The sequence below is a fragment of the Clinocottus analis genome, unplaced genomic scaffold (genome assembly GCF_023055335.1).
Source record: "Clinocottus analis isolate CAN_PGR_092001 unplaced genomic scaffold, fCliAna1.0.p SCAF_20, whole genome shotgun sequence".
NCBI classification, from domain to species: domain Eukaryota; kingdom Metazoa; phylum Chordata; class Actinopteri; order Perciformes; family Cottidae; genus Clinocottus; species Clinocottus analis.
Genome location: NW_027175932.1, coordinates 13,894,253 through 13,910,277, shown reverse-complemented (window position 1 = coordinate 13,910,277; position 16,025 = coordinate 13,894,253). Strand labels below are relative to the sequence as shown.

The window sequence follows — 16,025 nt, the reverse complement described above, 5'->3', positions numbered from 1 at the left end:
GTTTGGTGAACGCTGAAATCATCGTATTTGTTTTTCAACTAATAATCGTGAAGGAAGCTGACGCTCGCTCACTGTGTGGACTGCGTGGCAAAGGGGCGGAGCCATCAGCCTCTGTCTTTTACATCGCTGCCTCCAAAGACTCAAAAGTCCACTTGGTGAGTCAGCGATTACAACGGAGCAGTAGCTGCAATGAAGACTAGAATCTCAGGGCTTTATACATATATGTACTCGCGGGGTCACACGGTTGACAACAACATCACTAAATATATATATATATATATTTTTGCTGTAACCTTAAGCACACCTGTTCATATTTTAGCTTGTAGGCTCAACACTGAAACAACCTTTTTAAATCTGCACACATTGTGTTGCTGAGATTTGAATTTCATTCACATAGCTTCGAGCTATAATTTCCTTACCATGAATAATTAAATCAAAACAAGTAAAATACATAAATCCATTGCAGTCAATATAATCATTAAGATGTAGCAAAATATGCAGTTGTATTAGAAACCAGCAATGCATCTGTATGAGGAACCGTTTATCAACACTCTGCACATGAAGGTTCACTTTGGCTGATTTTACTTTGATTCATTTTTATACCAAAAGGATTCTTTCTGAATTTTAAGTTATTGAAGAGTGACATTAATATGATGGAAACGATGCTGACAGGCTCTTCATGCTCCGGCCTATAAGGGTTTGATTTTATTGTAATTCATGTTCTGCATATCTTTAAATGACAGAGAAGCATCTGTAAATGTAATAATCGTGTTTTAAACACAAATGACTCGAGACAAGTTGACACTTAGTTTAGGGAAAAATGTAAGATGTATGTACAGTTCAATAAAATACAACACAGTTTAAGCTGCATGTACAATACCATAAAACATAAGATATGTGTACATTACAATGTAAGATGTACGTACAACACAATACAATATCTCCATATACACACAGGAGTAGCTCTAAGGCTGGAGCCCGGCCTCCTGGAGGAAACTCATTTCGGCCGCTTGTATCCACGACCTCGTTCTCTCAGTCACCACCCAGAGAGGTCATGACCGGAGGTGAGTGATGAGCTGTCGACCTGCCGCTCCGTCTCGCCCATCTTACCCCCCACTTACTCTAAGTCTGGACATTTGATTGGTCAGTTCCATCAGAACTTTGTCATCAATAGGAGTCTGAAAGAGGAAATGTTTGGATACATTTTCATCTTTTATTTAACCTTAAACAACATACTGCCAAACACAGGACATACAGCGAACACACACACACACACACATTAAATGTATTATTGAGTTTAATAAAAGAATATTCAAATCACCATGTGTAGAAGGAATAAACAACCTTATCACATTCCTACTATTGCACTGTACTCATTGAACTAAATGATTAGGGTTCGTATCACTTACTTTTAATATTTTCGTTTATTTACTTTTAATTGTTTGTATTACTTACTTTTAACGGTTATTATTACTTATTATTAATATGCTGTGTTATTGCTTGTATTGTACCCTCTTCCCTCATATAATGTTTTATAGTGTATCCTGTACTATTTGTTCTTGTTTTATGTTTGTACTGGTCTGTTCATGGACTGCAGATGCAAATTAGCGATAGCTAAAATCTGGTACTGTGAATCAAATGGTAATACATTTATGTTTTAACTGTACGTGGTCGTGGTCCCTTTTAAATATATATATTTATATATGTATTATGTTTTTTTCAGCATACTGTGCATTGATACTTTTACAGTGATGTAGAGGAGGAGCAAAAGAGCCGAGAGATGCATGACAACTACTTGTTTGGCTGTTGCATGAAACAAAAAGTAGTTTGAATCTCCAGAATATCACAGTAGATAATCAATACAGGGGACTGATGCAACACTTACCGTCTAATACCAGCCGGTTGGACCTCATCAAATCCAATCTTAAAAAAAATTGGCACAAAAAAAATTGTTTTGGACTTGCAAAAGACAAACTCAGCTCAAACATCAGAGCAATGAGAACACGTCTTGCTTTCTGCGAGCTGTGCTCAAAATCGCCGACGTGAAGACGAGCAGGAACGCTGATCACCAGGTTTCACGGTGTGCCACCTTATCACCGCCAGATAAACACGGCAGACAGTAAATTAAGCTGCAGTCGGCCCAAAAAAGTAAAGGCGCTGAGGTTCGTGGGGGATGAAAGCAGGGCGGGACTTACGGGAGTAACGTGTTCTCTCCTCAGCACCTCACAGGCGCCACCATGTTTTCAGGCTAATCTCATCTTCCTATAAACTATTATTACAGTTTAGGGCGCGAGGAGTGATTTATAGCTGCAGGGAAGAAAACTAAATAAAAATGCTTTGTTGAATCAGTGTGTGGCTGAATGTTCTGAGTGCATGTTCATTCACATCCCAGACTTCCAACACTGAGATGGATACTCAAGTTTTCAGAGCACGATGCAAAACAGTAGACACACACACACACATGCACATACACATACACGTGTTAGATAACAGACATTATCAGTGGTTAATTAAAGGCAAAGATTGCCCCGAATACAATAAATGATCAGGTCTTGCTTTTCATTATTATGTGTTTTGATGTTATGTTGTCTTTTCTTGTTGATGTGCCGCATGCTGAATGGGTGTAAACTTCCCCTTCTGGTCTTCACAGGTTTCAACAAAACTGATATTGTACCCTGAATTTGAACCCTAGCCACATCCCACAAACATAACAAGTTAGGTAACCTCGCCTGTTTAAGCCTACGTGTTTTAATTAAGTGTTATTACAAAGGAACAGCGTCATGAACGTCGTCGCACTGTTGCATATTGCTCAATAAACACTGAGCCCTGGCTTAAAACATTAATTAAACAATTACTGAAATTACATTTCTGTCTCAGCATACAACTGCCCAATTAAAATCAAGGACACAAGTAATAAACAAAGTCACGTTCACGAATACGCAGTAGCTCAGCCGAGGCTTTTTCTGCCTGAACACTCCTCCTCCTCCCTGGCTTTCCAGCTATTAACAAACTTCTCACCTGGAGGAGAGCAGCGTGACATCAGAGCAGGTCTGTTAGAGTAGGAGTGCGTCAGCGGTGATAAAGGTCTAATAACTAGCTGAGGAGTCTGAAACACGGCACTACCTGCAGCACATTCTGTACTTTACAGTTGTTTTTCAGACGAAGGAATGACTTCTATTATCCAGCACAGACACAGTGAAATGCTGCCTTCAAGTGCTGTTGCAGGCCGTGGGTTACTCGCACATTTATGACTGTGTGCCAAACAGCAACTTGTGAATAAATACATTTTGAGTTCTGGACCAGTAATGCTTGTGGAGAAGCTCAACTATTTAGGAAGAAAACATAACTCGTGATTGGATTTGATATGTAGACGCATTGAGCTAGCGGCTAACAGCTGGACGCTACACGCTGTGATTAAGACTGCGTGGAAACTAGTAAGATAGCTAGCAGAGGGCCGAACAGTCAGCTGACAGGAACGGGCGAACAGTGATGGATGTATGCCTGAAACGTACAATAAAAGTATGGCTACATGGTTGATAGTCAGCTAAAAGTATAGCTACATGGTTGATAGTCAGCTAAAAGTATAGCTACATGGTTGATAGTCAGATAAAAGTATAGCTACGTTGTTGATAGTCAGATAAAAGTATAGCTACGTTGTTGATAGTCAGATAAAAGTATAGCTACATTGTTGATAGTCAGATAAAAGTATAGCTACATTGTTGATAGTCAGATAAAAGTATAGCTACATTGTTGATAGTCAGATAAAAGTATAGCTACATTGTTGATAGTCAGATAAAAGTATAGCTATATTGTTGACGTAGTCAGATAAAAGTATAGCTACATTGTTGACGTAGTCAGATAAAAGTATAGCTACATGGTTGATAGTCAGATAAAAGTATAGCTACGTTGTTGATAGTCAGATAAAAGTATAGCTACATTGTTGATAATCAGATAAAAGTATGGCTACATGGTTGATAGTCAGATTAAAGAATGGCGACATGGTTGACGTAGTCTGATAAACGTATGATACATGGTTGATAGTCAGATAAAAGAAATCTCAACTGGAAAATTGCTGCAATGGTTAGCTAGAAGTTATGAACGACTGCTTTTTTGGCTGAACTAAAGTGCAATCACAGTATAGACTGATGAAATAGTTACTTAGCTAAATAAGTAAATGGTTGAAATACCTTAAAGTTAAAGAGAGAGGAAATTGATAGCTTATCTAAAAGTTATTGATACATGGTTGACAGTGGAAGCTGCACAAATGCAAACTGATCGAAACATTGACGGTTCAATTTGATGAAAACATGATTGTAACAATACTATTTATTGGATATAATAGTTTGAATAGTGTCCAATTTAATAATAATTAAGTACAGGCTAATCAGGTGTACCTCAACGTAGTGCATGGTAATAGTGCAGCCTCAACAATTTTGGCGTACTATATATATTGTTGGATCAACCCCTGAAGCAATACAACAACAACAAATTGCAATTATGTTCTTGGAGTTTTGACTGTCAGCCATTCATCTTTCGTCACTCCGTAGGTTGTATAAATGTTCTCGTCTCACCTCGAGCTGCCACATTAATATCTGCTCCTGATGCAAAACAAAAGACAGCTGCAGCAATGTAGTCCGGTCGGATGCCGCTGATTTCTCAGGTGTGCTGAATGCCAAAGAGGCGTACATTTCACCTTCAGGTATTCTTCACAGATTTGACAGAGAGAACGTAATGACAGCTGAGAAGACTATGTTCCCTGCTGCAGCTTCCTTAAGGGTTGACCTCACATTTGGCTCAGGGCAAGTCGGGTCTTTGTCCTGTTCGTCCATTGACATGTGAATGCAAGTTCGCCAAGTTTGGAGTCAGGGTAGATGCTCGTTTCTGACTGTGGAGCGTCCACGAGACGCTTATTGCTGTTTGGCAATGTTGGTTTTATTGATTTGTTTGTGGCGAATTCACTAAGTGATGTAAGGAAGACTGGACCCGCAGGATGGATGAGGGACTTTTGTCTTCCACATCAACGGGACCACCTGAGCATCCAGACAGGGAGTGTATAGAGGAGTGTGTCCCCTATACCCTGGAAGACGGGCTCGGGCAGTCGCAGCCGTTATTGGTTCTGACCCCCGCCTGCCTTGGAGCGTCTGAAAAACTCATTCAGCTCAGTACGTCGCTTAAAAGGAAGCCTTACACATGTTCTTGATAGCTTTTTTCCCTGTGAAATATTGTTTTTCTGTTTTTGGGGGAGTTTCTCCTGATCGGATGTGAGGTCCTGGGTCAGGGATGTCGTATGGATACAGATTGTAAAGCCCCCGAGGCAAATTTCTAATTTGTGATTCTGGGCTATACAAAATAAACTGAATTGAATTAATACCGGCCATTGCGGTTCTGGCGTTTCCTCTGTCAGGGTCAGTTCTTCCTCTCATTGCTGTCCTCATCCCAGACCGGGAATTGTGTCTCTGGCTTCCCTCTTGAGGAATGAGTAGACAGGAATGTAAGACAGTGTTGTGATCTGCGCTGCAGAGGCCAAGTCACTGGTCTGCTACATTCCCTTCAGTGGCTTCTACAGGATGAAAACAACCTCCGACTACAAGGAGAACTGGCACCATTGTGGCAGGAACGGTTTAGTCATTCGCTTTCCCCACAAAATAATGATAATAAGACAAAGTGGGAAATACTATCCCCCAGAACAGCTGAGAGACGGCCAGGTCCTCGTGGCATTGCAGGCCGCCTCGAACCTCCGTGGAAAAAACGGAGCGCGCCGTCCCGCTGGCTGCTGCCGAGCAGGCGTGCGCCTCAGCAGCTGAGACGCAAACAAAGGGAAAGCGTCTGGGAAGGAAACTCTGCTCACTTCATTTGCGCTGGAGATTGGGGCGACTCCCGGTCAGGGGGACTCCCTTCAGAAAATACAACCAGATGGCGGCTTTTGAAGTGTCCCCGCACTTGTGTGTGTGTTTCCCTGGGCGTTGTCGTCCAGACACACACAAACTTCGTTTTCGCAGACCAAAGCAGGTCTGCTTTACTGTAAGTGTGGGAGCAGACTTGAGGCTGGAGGCCAGAGTCTCAGCTGGCTGGGAACAATTAACTGCAGCCAGGACTCTTTCATTTAGCAGGGCCTTCAGTGAACGATACGATAAGGGTGACTTGTCTCAAACTTGTTTTTTTTTCCTTCAAGTTCTTATTTAGAAGAGGTGTGTTTCCTGGGTTTGCGTCATGTCCTCCAGTGAGCTCTTGCTGGCGCTGTGGCGTCTTCTTCTGTGGAATCGTGATGAGTTCCTGGTGTTTGCCACCAGGCTCAGAGTTATGTTCCTGATGAAGCTGCTCGAGGTCGAGCGTCTCATAGCCTTTAAAGAGTTCTTTGGCTGTTTATAAATACTTGGATTGAGTACTTTCTGGATAGTCCACCCAGGAGAATAAGCCACAGTACATACCAGTGTAATTCGCTTCACATGGGAACTGCAATGAGAAACGACAAAAACATTTTTATCTGTTTTTCGATTTTCTTTTTGTAAAACCTTCTTTCAGAGGCCCGAGGCCGCAAAAACACTCACTGAGCCAGTTGTCTTTGACGTTTGGACAGAAGTGAAACAGCTGCTGTGACTTCTGATCACAGAGATTAGTCTTTCTTCAAAGTGTTTAGACGCAAAGCGGCGGGACGAGCTGATCCTGGAGGTCACAAAGGTCGCTGGTTCAGACGGGATATAAAAATCGAACCGGCCTGACGAGGTCACAAACACAACGAAGAGTCAAAATTGACTTGAATGCTGCATCTTTGAAACCAAAGAGGTGAATTTAAGTTTGCTTTTGGCCCTGAACTCATTTTTCATATCGCGCCCTTCGGTGAGCATGGAGACGTTTACTCAAGCAAACTGGAAACGTGGGTTTGGATTTGACCCCAAGACCACCAATAGAGACGGACACATTTTTAGATTCAAATTTGGGGGGGATGTTTTCTCTAAACTAGAGAACTATTAACACAGCTCGCTCTAGATATTCTCAGCAGACATGGTCTCAATCCTGATCAGTGCTTGGCTCAGCTCCCCATTGTCCTGGTGTATATAACACCTAGTTTATTTATACAGAGACATACTAACAGTCTCTCTCCACTCAGAGTCTCACACATCCAAACTCCCGTCAGACTACTTTTGATTAGCGTTCATCATCTTGATGTAGAAACTATTTATACAGCATCCTAACGAATTATAACCTGCTGAAGATGTTGAACGTTCTGTTCAATCGGAGGCGTGTTTCTGTGGTGATGTGGGTTGTTTTGTACCTCCACGTGAAACAGATTCTGTTGGAATCAGTCTCACATCTGCGGCTCATTTCAGGGTGCTGACTTCCAGCCTGCTGTGTCTGATGAGCAGCGCGGCACTGGACCATCACAGCATCCAGCTCCTTGTTTATGCCATTCCCAAACAAAAGCCTCCCAGTTCCTGTCCGCCTAGCGCCTCAAATCCACAATCTGCCCCCTCCTGAAATGTTTTTCCTCTTCACCTCGCTCACTGCCAAGAGCCCATGAGCCGGACAGACAGGCGAGTCCATCAACAGGGCCGGATTAATCAGCCCCGCGCTGCAGAGGAGCCGCTTTCCTCAGTGGCCTCGGCTCAGAAACGCTGCCACTTTGACAAATCATTTCTTTATCCATGGCGCACCCTAGTGGCAAACAGGTGCAACTGAGTTTATTGTTGGAATCACTGATTTGAACACCAGATAAGTTGACACACAGCAACTTGTAGAACACTATAGAGACCAAAACAACTTTGAAAGATCATGATAATGATGTTATGGATTAAATAATCAAAAATCTAACTAATGGTGTGAGCACAGCAGGAGCTACTTTGCTACATTGTGGTGTGATTTCATTTCATGGTCACAGACGAGGATCCCCTTTTCTAACGGTCTTCAAATCAGTGGGTGAAAATGTGTTTTCTTTAGAAGTAGCTCGTAAGTTATGATGCCGGGTCGTCAATCAGTTACAATGAAGTCACAGTTTTAACAGCGGCCTGACAGGTTAGAACATCCAGACTGAAGTCGATCGTAAACGGCGTGTAGATCAAACTCTGCACGACCACAAGCGTCTTCTCGGTGGCCGAGAGATCGCTTTTAAAGAAAAGAGAACAAAGTGCGTGCTCACTTTAAAACTCGGCCTGGGACAAGGTGATCTGCTGATCGGCGTTTTCAGAGAAGAGCTCTGATAAACAAGTAGAAAGCTCCTCAGTGTCAGGGCCAACACAAAGCTGGAGAACATGGCGGCGCATTCAGCAGCGAGAGACAGAAACTTCCCTCGGCAACTAAGAGCACAACACAGGAGGAATATTGGACTTAATGAACGCCAAATAAATGCTAATGTTGCTAAATAAGCAATCATTTTATCAAAAGTTTGCCGTAGTGATTCATGCAACAGCACGAGGACAGCAGGCACGTCAACAGAAACATTTATTCAATAAAACATTCAGAGCAACACTTCTGTACAGCTTAATAAGATAAATAGTGATGACACATTTTAGGGATCATTCCTCAGTTTTTTTTTGTTCTCAGCAGCTTAAACAGATAAATTGTGTTTTGAACATCGGAGCAGATTAAACCTGACTTTATTTACTTCAATATGACAACACTTAAAGCGAGACAGCAGACAGTGCCAACCAGCCCAGTCGTTCAGCGCTCCTATTTTGGAATATGGACCATTTCTCATCCTAGACACTGGACATCCCCTGCATGGCGTCGAGGAGCCGCAAGTAGAAACCTCATCGTGTCAAGGTCAGATATTTGAAGTCTTAAAGAGAGCGCTCCACAGAAAGAAGGAGCGATCTGTGCTTCGGGATTATTTACAGGCGAAGATTATGATGAACCAGACTGCATTTTTGTAGCATTAAAACTAGTAAAAATCTCTGATAATGATGGAAAGTCGGTTTCCAGGAATTTACATTTTCGAAGAAACAAACCGCAACGGCATGTTTATAGAGTAGCAGCAGACGGGCTCTGTGTCAGGGAGACGGTGTGCAGCCGGCCACGAGAGTGAAATATTGCTTTTGAATGGTTGGTAAATCTGTCAGGGAGACGGTGAAGACGCAGGTGAAGCCGCCTCAAAGCCGGGCGAGGCCACTGAGCCCGGCGGCAGCTCCACGCTGAAGCAGAAGGTCTGAACACTGTCAACGTCACACACCCCTAAAAAACCCTGAGGGGGGACTCTGTAGCTTTAGACTTTATACTGACGGGGAGCAAAGAGAAGAACCAAACCGAGGTGCTGAACATGACCTTCAGAGTACAATAGCCTCATGAACACAGTAGATTATTTTTAAAGCTCACAGATGATATTTTGTACTTAGTAGCTAAGCTAACGTGCGTTACGGTGTTAACAGTGTTACATACATACATGTTTAGTCAGGTTTATTATTCTATTCAGTATCTTTCTTCGCGTGCCTCTAATGGGAGAAAAACCTGAGAATGCTTTGACTGAAGTCCCAGTACGAAGATGTGCCATCTCCTCAGCAACGGCAGCAGCTGGACTTCCAAAACAGGAACACATCAACTCAAGAGAGAGACGATAAAGCGGTCCAAAACACTTTGCGGAGGAACTTCCTGCACCTCCTAAAAATACCCAGACCTCACAAGCTCTCTGGGTCTTCTCTGCGAGCGACAGACACAACGCTATAAATAGAGACGCCAGGATCGCCGTCTGCTCGACGCTGGAAGAGGAGGAGGCCGCCGCCGCCGAGGCGCGGGGGTGTGAATCACAGGAGACGGAGCGAAGCATCTGGAGAGAGTCACATCCGAGAGCTGCGTGACAGCAGCACCGCTCGGTATTAGCACGTTTTAAAATAAGGAGACGGCCTTCTGTTGACGGAGCACCAACGCGATGACTCGACCATTTCACATTTTGTCTGCTGCTCAGCGTTTACGGGATGCCGGCGACTTCAGCGACACACGCACAGTTTCTCTGGAAATCCAGGATTCAACCCAGCAACCTTGAACTAGGCCCTTTGTCTCCTTCCTCTCCCTGAGCTCTGACACTTATTCAGATAAAAATAAAAACCTCTAATATTAGAGGGACACGCGTCTCCTGCAGTGCATGTCACGCTGCTATTTACAATAATGACAAACTAAGACTTTTAGGTGTTTAAAAGTATAAAGCGGTTCTCCACAGCGACTGTATAGAGACAGGAAAGACCGGAGTGCCAGCGTGACTTTGGTGAATCCAAAAGGAATCGCTTAAAAAAAACACAAGTCACACAATAACACAGACTAAGTGACCGGTGGAGGCGGCGATAAACCAGAGCTCCTGTGTTCTGAGAGGTCAAATCACTGTGTTGGGGAGTCTGGTGGCCTTGAAGAGAGCAGCAATCACAGCTTAACGGAGGTGAAAGTAATCTAAATATATAACGTTTACTCAATCTTATGAAGTTGTGTCTAAAATACGTCCACAGAATAACGCTACTTTGCTCTTGTGCTGGTTCTAGTAGTAAAAGACTGACTCTAAAGAAGAGCCTCATACAACCGCACTGCTGATCATCCAGAGTAATAAGTTAATATTGCACACTGGTGCCTTCAATGGCAACAACTAATGAAAATAAATACTAGGGCTGGGCAGATAACGCCTTCATTTTTGCGTTAATATGGAAATCATTTAACGGCGTTAACTATATGTTTTTTTTTAAATTTATTTTTTATTTTTTGCATCGGGAGGGGCTTATCGCTTTAAATCTCTCCAGACGGCGTAGTTCAGACCTGGCGTCTTACGGCTCTCCCAGTCCGGCCTGCGTGAGGTCAATCAAAAAGGAAAAGTAAATAAATGAGATAAACGCCATGAACGTATTACGGCGACACTGCTTTTACTTTGAAGGCAATTTATGTAGCTGTGCACGCGCTTCCGTAGCCTCACTGACAAGCAGTGTTGACGAATTGAGCCTGACGTGAAAGCACGTATTGTTATGTGGCTTCTGTTCTCAATGAGCAGCAGTGCTGCCGCGAGCCGCTTCACACGCGCTCACAAACGGTCAAATACACCACATGTATGTGTCCCGGCAGCCTCCGCGTCCAGATTGAAAGTTAATCACGAATGCGCAAAAAGCTCCTGACCCCGCGGTCTGATCCAGTATGCAGACCGCCTTAAAGCAGCATCACTTCTGGATCTTTACAAAGAGGAGAACTTTCCTCACATCGCAAGATGTTCAGTGAACTTATTCAAATCAACACAGATTGGACTTTTCTCACTGAGGAGGAAAAACTGAACTGAAAACATGAAAAGCACTTATTGCTTTTGTATAAAGTGAATCAATTGCTGGTCTTAAACGTCTTTAAAAAGGTAAGCAACACACTGAACATGGACCGAAGAAGGAGTGGCTTGTCCCTCACAGGGACACTTACAACTGAACAGTACCTGTTCAGAGAAAAAAGGAAAGATTTAATATACTATATATGTTAAGTTACTGTTGCTCCAGAGAGCCTGTTACATTGTTCTGATAACATTACTTTACAATAAAATTGTGCAATACACTAGTTGTTACTTCATTATTGAATTTGGCGCATAATGCGATTAATTTCACAAAAATCATACGATTAATCAGTTAATTTTTTTCAACTTTGCCCAGCCCTATAAAATACATTTAAGGCCCGTCCACCTGAGCCTGTGATCGTCGCCAGTAGCAGAAACCACAAGGAGCTGCTGTTGAGGAGACAGTTTGGATTTCTATATTTGGGTTCCCATCTCCTGCTCGGTATTAATGTTGAGACGGTTTCGTAAGCGGTTAAAAAAAATGTCATCGTCACTTTAAAATCCAATCGTTGGCGTGAGTGTGAACACGATGAACAGGAAAAGAGATACGCCGCTCGGTCTCCGAGTCGACTGATCACATCTAATACAGCTGTGTTTCTTTTCCTTCAGAGCGCGGTGCAGCTCTTTGAGCGTCCGTCCTCCTTCCCTCGTGCGACACTCACTGATAGCAGAGATATCCGATGATGAGCTGCGGTATGTTCAGCTGACCTATGACCTTCAGAGCTCCGGTGCCCAGCATCCTCCTCACTGCCAACCTGCTGAGCTGCTGCAGATTCATGGGGTTAGCTGGGGAGAGGAAGGAGAAACAAGTCTGAGACTTCCTGGAAGTGAAACGTGATCCTTGCTCGCCATCTGCTGGAGCAACGGCGACACTACGGCGCTGTGCAGGATTACCTGCGACTACACAACAAGGTGTAGATTTTCCACGCACCCCGACTTACTCTGATAGAACTGCAGGCAGGTTGCAGAGGGCGAGCCCAGCGTGGTGAAGTCCACAGGTCTCTTGTTGTGCTGATCCCTGGCGTAGACGTTGGCCCCGAACTCCACCAGCGTCTCCACCATCTCCACGTGCATGCTTTTAGCAGCGTGGTGCAGCGGAGTCTCGTGCAGCCTGGCGGCATTCACCTTCGCACCTAGAAAGAGGAAAAGAACATTCATGTCAGTTCTTGAAGGGTAAGGCTGGTGATATTTTATATTTTTGTTATTGTGAACATAAACTCATGAAAAGACTAAAAATGTGCTCCAAACTTTCTACCATTGGTTCCTGTTGAAGACATAAAGCTTAAAAAATGGGTCACAATATAGATTCCTTTTTTTTATGTACCCATCACTTTTTAGTTTTAAACAATAGTTACTCAAACAGGAAGAAAAAGTGCAATTATTGAGGACTATTTTCAGCTGCGGATTAATCCACATATGGTGCTGTGGTGAGTATTCATAGCAGCTGGATGGTGTTTGTGAGATTCAGGCAAAATAAACTACAATGTGTTCACGGTTGATAATGACTTGTTCGGTATGATTGATATTTAAAAAAAAGTTAATTATCATGGAATAATAATGTTAATTAGATTGTTTTTGGCTTTTTTTTTTTTACATCAGAGTCGGTGGTGTTTGGCAACTGATGCTCAAATCTCAGTTGTCCAAATAAAAAAGGTAATTACTTGGCATATCTCATTAACATTTCAACTCACGGCATGTCTCATTTTACAGTATACTGCGCAAACTGAAAATATTGGTAACATGGAAGGTCTAAACTTTTTAAAAAAACATGCAAAACTGCAGGAAACAAGACGTTAATATGAAGGAAGGCAAACTCCCCCAGTCTTTGCACTGATGCTCACCTGCGTTGAGCAGCTCTTTCACACACTCTGTGTGTTTGTTGGCACAAGCCGCGTGCAGCGGGGTCCCGTAGTAAAGGTCGTACGCCTCCAGACGAGCGCCCGAGGCGATCAGGAGCTTCACACAGTCAGCGTTTCCTGGAAAAAGACATTTGTCGCGAGCTCAGTTTGTTTGTAAAGCTCTACATGAGGCGTAACTTGCTCTCACAGAAGCCTGGAAGGCGTGCGGCGTGAGCCGAGGGCCCTCACCTCCCATGCAGGCCTCGTGGAGGGGCGAGGCCGTGCGGGAAGTGAGGGCGGGGTCGGCCTTGGCGCCGTGATCCAGCAAGAGCCGGACGCACTCCAGACTGCCGGCCGAACAGGCGTCGCACAGCGGGGTGCTCCCGTCTACGTTCCTCGCATCCACCTGAGATGCATTATGGGAGACGGGATTTTACACACGGAGGCACTTCAACCTCTTCTAACTTTTCCTTTCCTCGTTCACTCCCCCTTTTTGTTGTTTTTGTCCTTTTCTTTTCCCGCTATTTTGAATAGATGAAATGTGAAGATATAAAATGTGTGATACAATCTACTGATGACATTTACACATATAGGCGAGCCGTTTTCTTTTCAGGTCGCCGTGATGAGGCTCACCTGGGCTCCAGCGTCCAGCAGCAGCTGTGCACACTGGGCCTGCCCACGGATGCAGGCCTCGTGCAGCGGCGTGATGGAGTCCACCGCCACGATGTTGACCGAGGCGCCGCTTTTGATGAGGTGCTCCAGCTGTGAAGTCTGGCCGAGCGCCGCCGCCTTGTGCACCTCCGTTCTCTCCGACCAGCAGCCTGAGCAGAGTTTGTTGTTTGTATTGTAACGGACTGAGTGACATGTGATGTTAACCTGTTCAGTTATGAGAGTTATTGTGTTAACAGGAAGAAGTTGTTCTAGATAAGAAGATTGGTTATTGCAATCACTGAATTCAGTGAAGGTCTCATGACCTGTGTAGCTGTGAAACCTGTCAATCATCTTTGCTACCTATGGGGGTGGGTGGGACACAGGAAGGTGCCTGTGATTGGCAGAGCAGTGAGGTGGGACTGTGTTCCTAGCTTGTGAGTTAGTCTATGACCGGAAGCAGTGTGACGCACGTTACCAGAACGTTTAACGGTTTTGGTGTAGGCACCGCCCACAGTAGCCTGTGTACTGTCCCCGAATAAAACACCGTAAGCAAGATGACGTCTCGTAGCTTCCTGACCAGCTGTCCACGCGCATCCCCTGCAGTTAACACGAGCGTCAAAAGGTCCCAGCCAAGAAGCTCCAATTACTTGACATGTAAGACATGTTGTTGGCAGCTTGCCACAAACGCGCTGTCGCTTGCTAGCACGTTAGCAGTATATAGTTAGCATCCCGCTGACAGCCGAACCGGGTCAAGACCCGATAAAGCGATATTCTCACCGGCCATGTTGTCTTTATTTCATACTCACCGATATCGCCAAAGAAATACGGACGAGCGTTTTCAATTTCCATCCTGTGTTTGTTTCCCTCCCGGCGAAATGAACACCGTTTAAGCAGATATGAGATGACACGAGATGTTTGTAAACAGCCGCGTCTTGATATGTTTACGTGCGGCGGCAGTCACGTGACAGAGCCGGAACTCGAAAGGTATGCTGGGATTAGGAGTTTTTACACAAAATAGACTATTTTTAGGATATTAGAAAAAATAACACATTTATTCAAAGTCAGAATAAATAATGCAACACAATACATAGTTCGACATCAATCCTTAGTCACATGACATGCAAGTAATACGGTGCTTATCTAATATTTTAATTAATATAATAAATATTATTAATAATAATTATTATTTATATTAAGCAGATGTCCCCAAAATCCAACACCAGTCTCCGATACATGCCTAAAGTCTCTTTGCAGCAATGTAGGATGATCACGATACTGGAGGTAGCTGTGGATGCTGTGGGCTCTTACCCAGTCATCATGGCCATCTTTCTTCCTCTGTGGACTTTGGCTTAGTTCTGACCAGTTTTCTAACACATTACACAAGTGCAATCAGTTTCTCAATGACATCTAAAATGTATATGACAAATCATTAAAAAAGACAAACCTGAGGTAATGATCAGTCTGCAAAGCATTTCTTTCCTCAACTGAATGACTGAATGACAGCTCATCACTCACCTCCGGTCATGACCTCTCTGGGTGGTGACTGAGAGAACGAGGTCGTGGATACAAGCGGCCGAAATGAGTTTCCTCCAGGAGGCCGGGCTCCAGCCTTAGAGCTACTCCTGTGATACTCCAGATATTGTATTGTGTTGTACGTACATCTTACATTGTAATGTACATATTATCTTACGTTTGATGGTATTGTACATGCAGCTTAAATTGTGTTGTATTTTATTGAACTGTACATACATCTTACATTTTTCCCTAAACTAAGTGTCAACTTGTCTCGAGTCATTTGTGTTTAAAACACGATTATTACATTTACAGATGCTTCTCTGTCATTTAAAGATGAATTACATGAATTACAATAAAATCAAACCCTTTTAGGCCGGAGCATGAAGAGCCTGTCAGCATCGTTTCCATCATATTAACGTCACTCTTCAATAACTTAAAATTCAGAAAGAATCCTTTTGGTATAAAAATGAATCAAAGTAAAATCAGCCAAAGTGAACCTTCATGTGCAGAGTGTTGATAAACGGTTCCTCATACAGATGCATTGCTGGTTTCTAATACAACTGCATATTTTGCTACATCTTAATGATTATATTGACTGCAATGGATTTATGTATTTTACTTGTTTTGATTTAATTATTTATGGTAAGGAAATTATAGCTCGATGCTATGTGAATGAAATTGAAATCTCAGCAACACAATGTGTGCAGATTTAAAAAGGTTGTTTCAGTGTTGAGCCTACAAGCTAAAAT

The 16,025-nt window shown here is 43.4% G+C and overlaps 1 protein-coding gene across 1 annotated transcript; it reads right to left on the bottom strand.

The window, feature by feature from the left end:
* Positions 1 to 1,120: 1,120 nt before the first annotated feature.
* On the bottom strand, positions 1,121 to 14,680 carry LOC137791645 (ankyrin repeat and SOCS box protein 13-like). The gene is made up of 7 exons (XM_068586746.1): positions 14,568 to 14,680; positions 13,744 to 13,931; positions 13,360 to 13,516; positions 13,114 to 13,248; positions 12,214 to 12,405; positions 11,935 to 12,058; positions 1,121 to 1,178 (listed from the first exon to the last, which is right to left on the bottom strand). Exons 1-7 carry the CDS (start codon positions 14,608 to 14,610, stop codon positions 1,154 to 1,156), a joined length of 864 nt encoding a protein of 287 aa, XP_068442847.1. The 5' UTR covers positions 14,611 to 14,680; the 3' UTR covers positions 1,121 to 1,153.
* Between the last annotated feature and the right edge of the window lie 1,345 nt (positions 14,681 to 16,025).

Coding starts and splice junctions, on each gene's coding strand:
- LOC137791645 (XM_068586746.1), bottom strand. CDS start 14,610: ATGGAAATTGAAAACGCTCGTCCGTATTTCTTTGGCGATATCG. Junction 12,406..13,113: donor GAAAGAGCTGCTCAACGCAG/GTGAGCATCAGT, acceptor TCCTCTTTCTAG/GTGCGAAGGTGAATGCCGCC. Junction 12,059..12,213: donor CTGCCTGCAGTTCTATCAGA/GTAAGTCGGGGT, acceptor TCCTCTCCCCAG/CTAACCCCATGAATCTGCAG.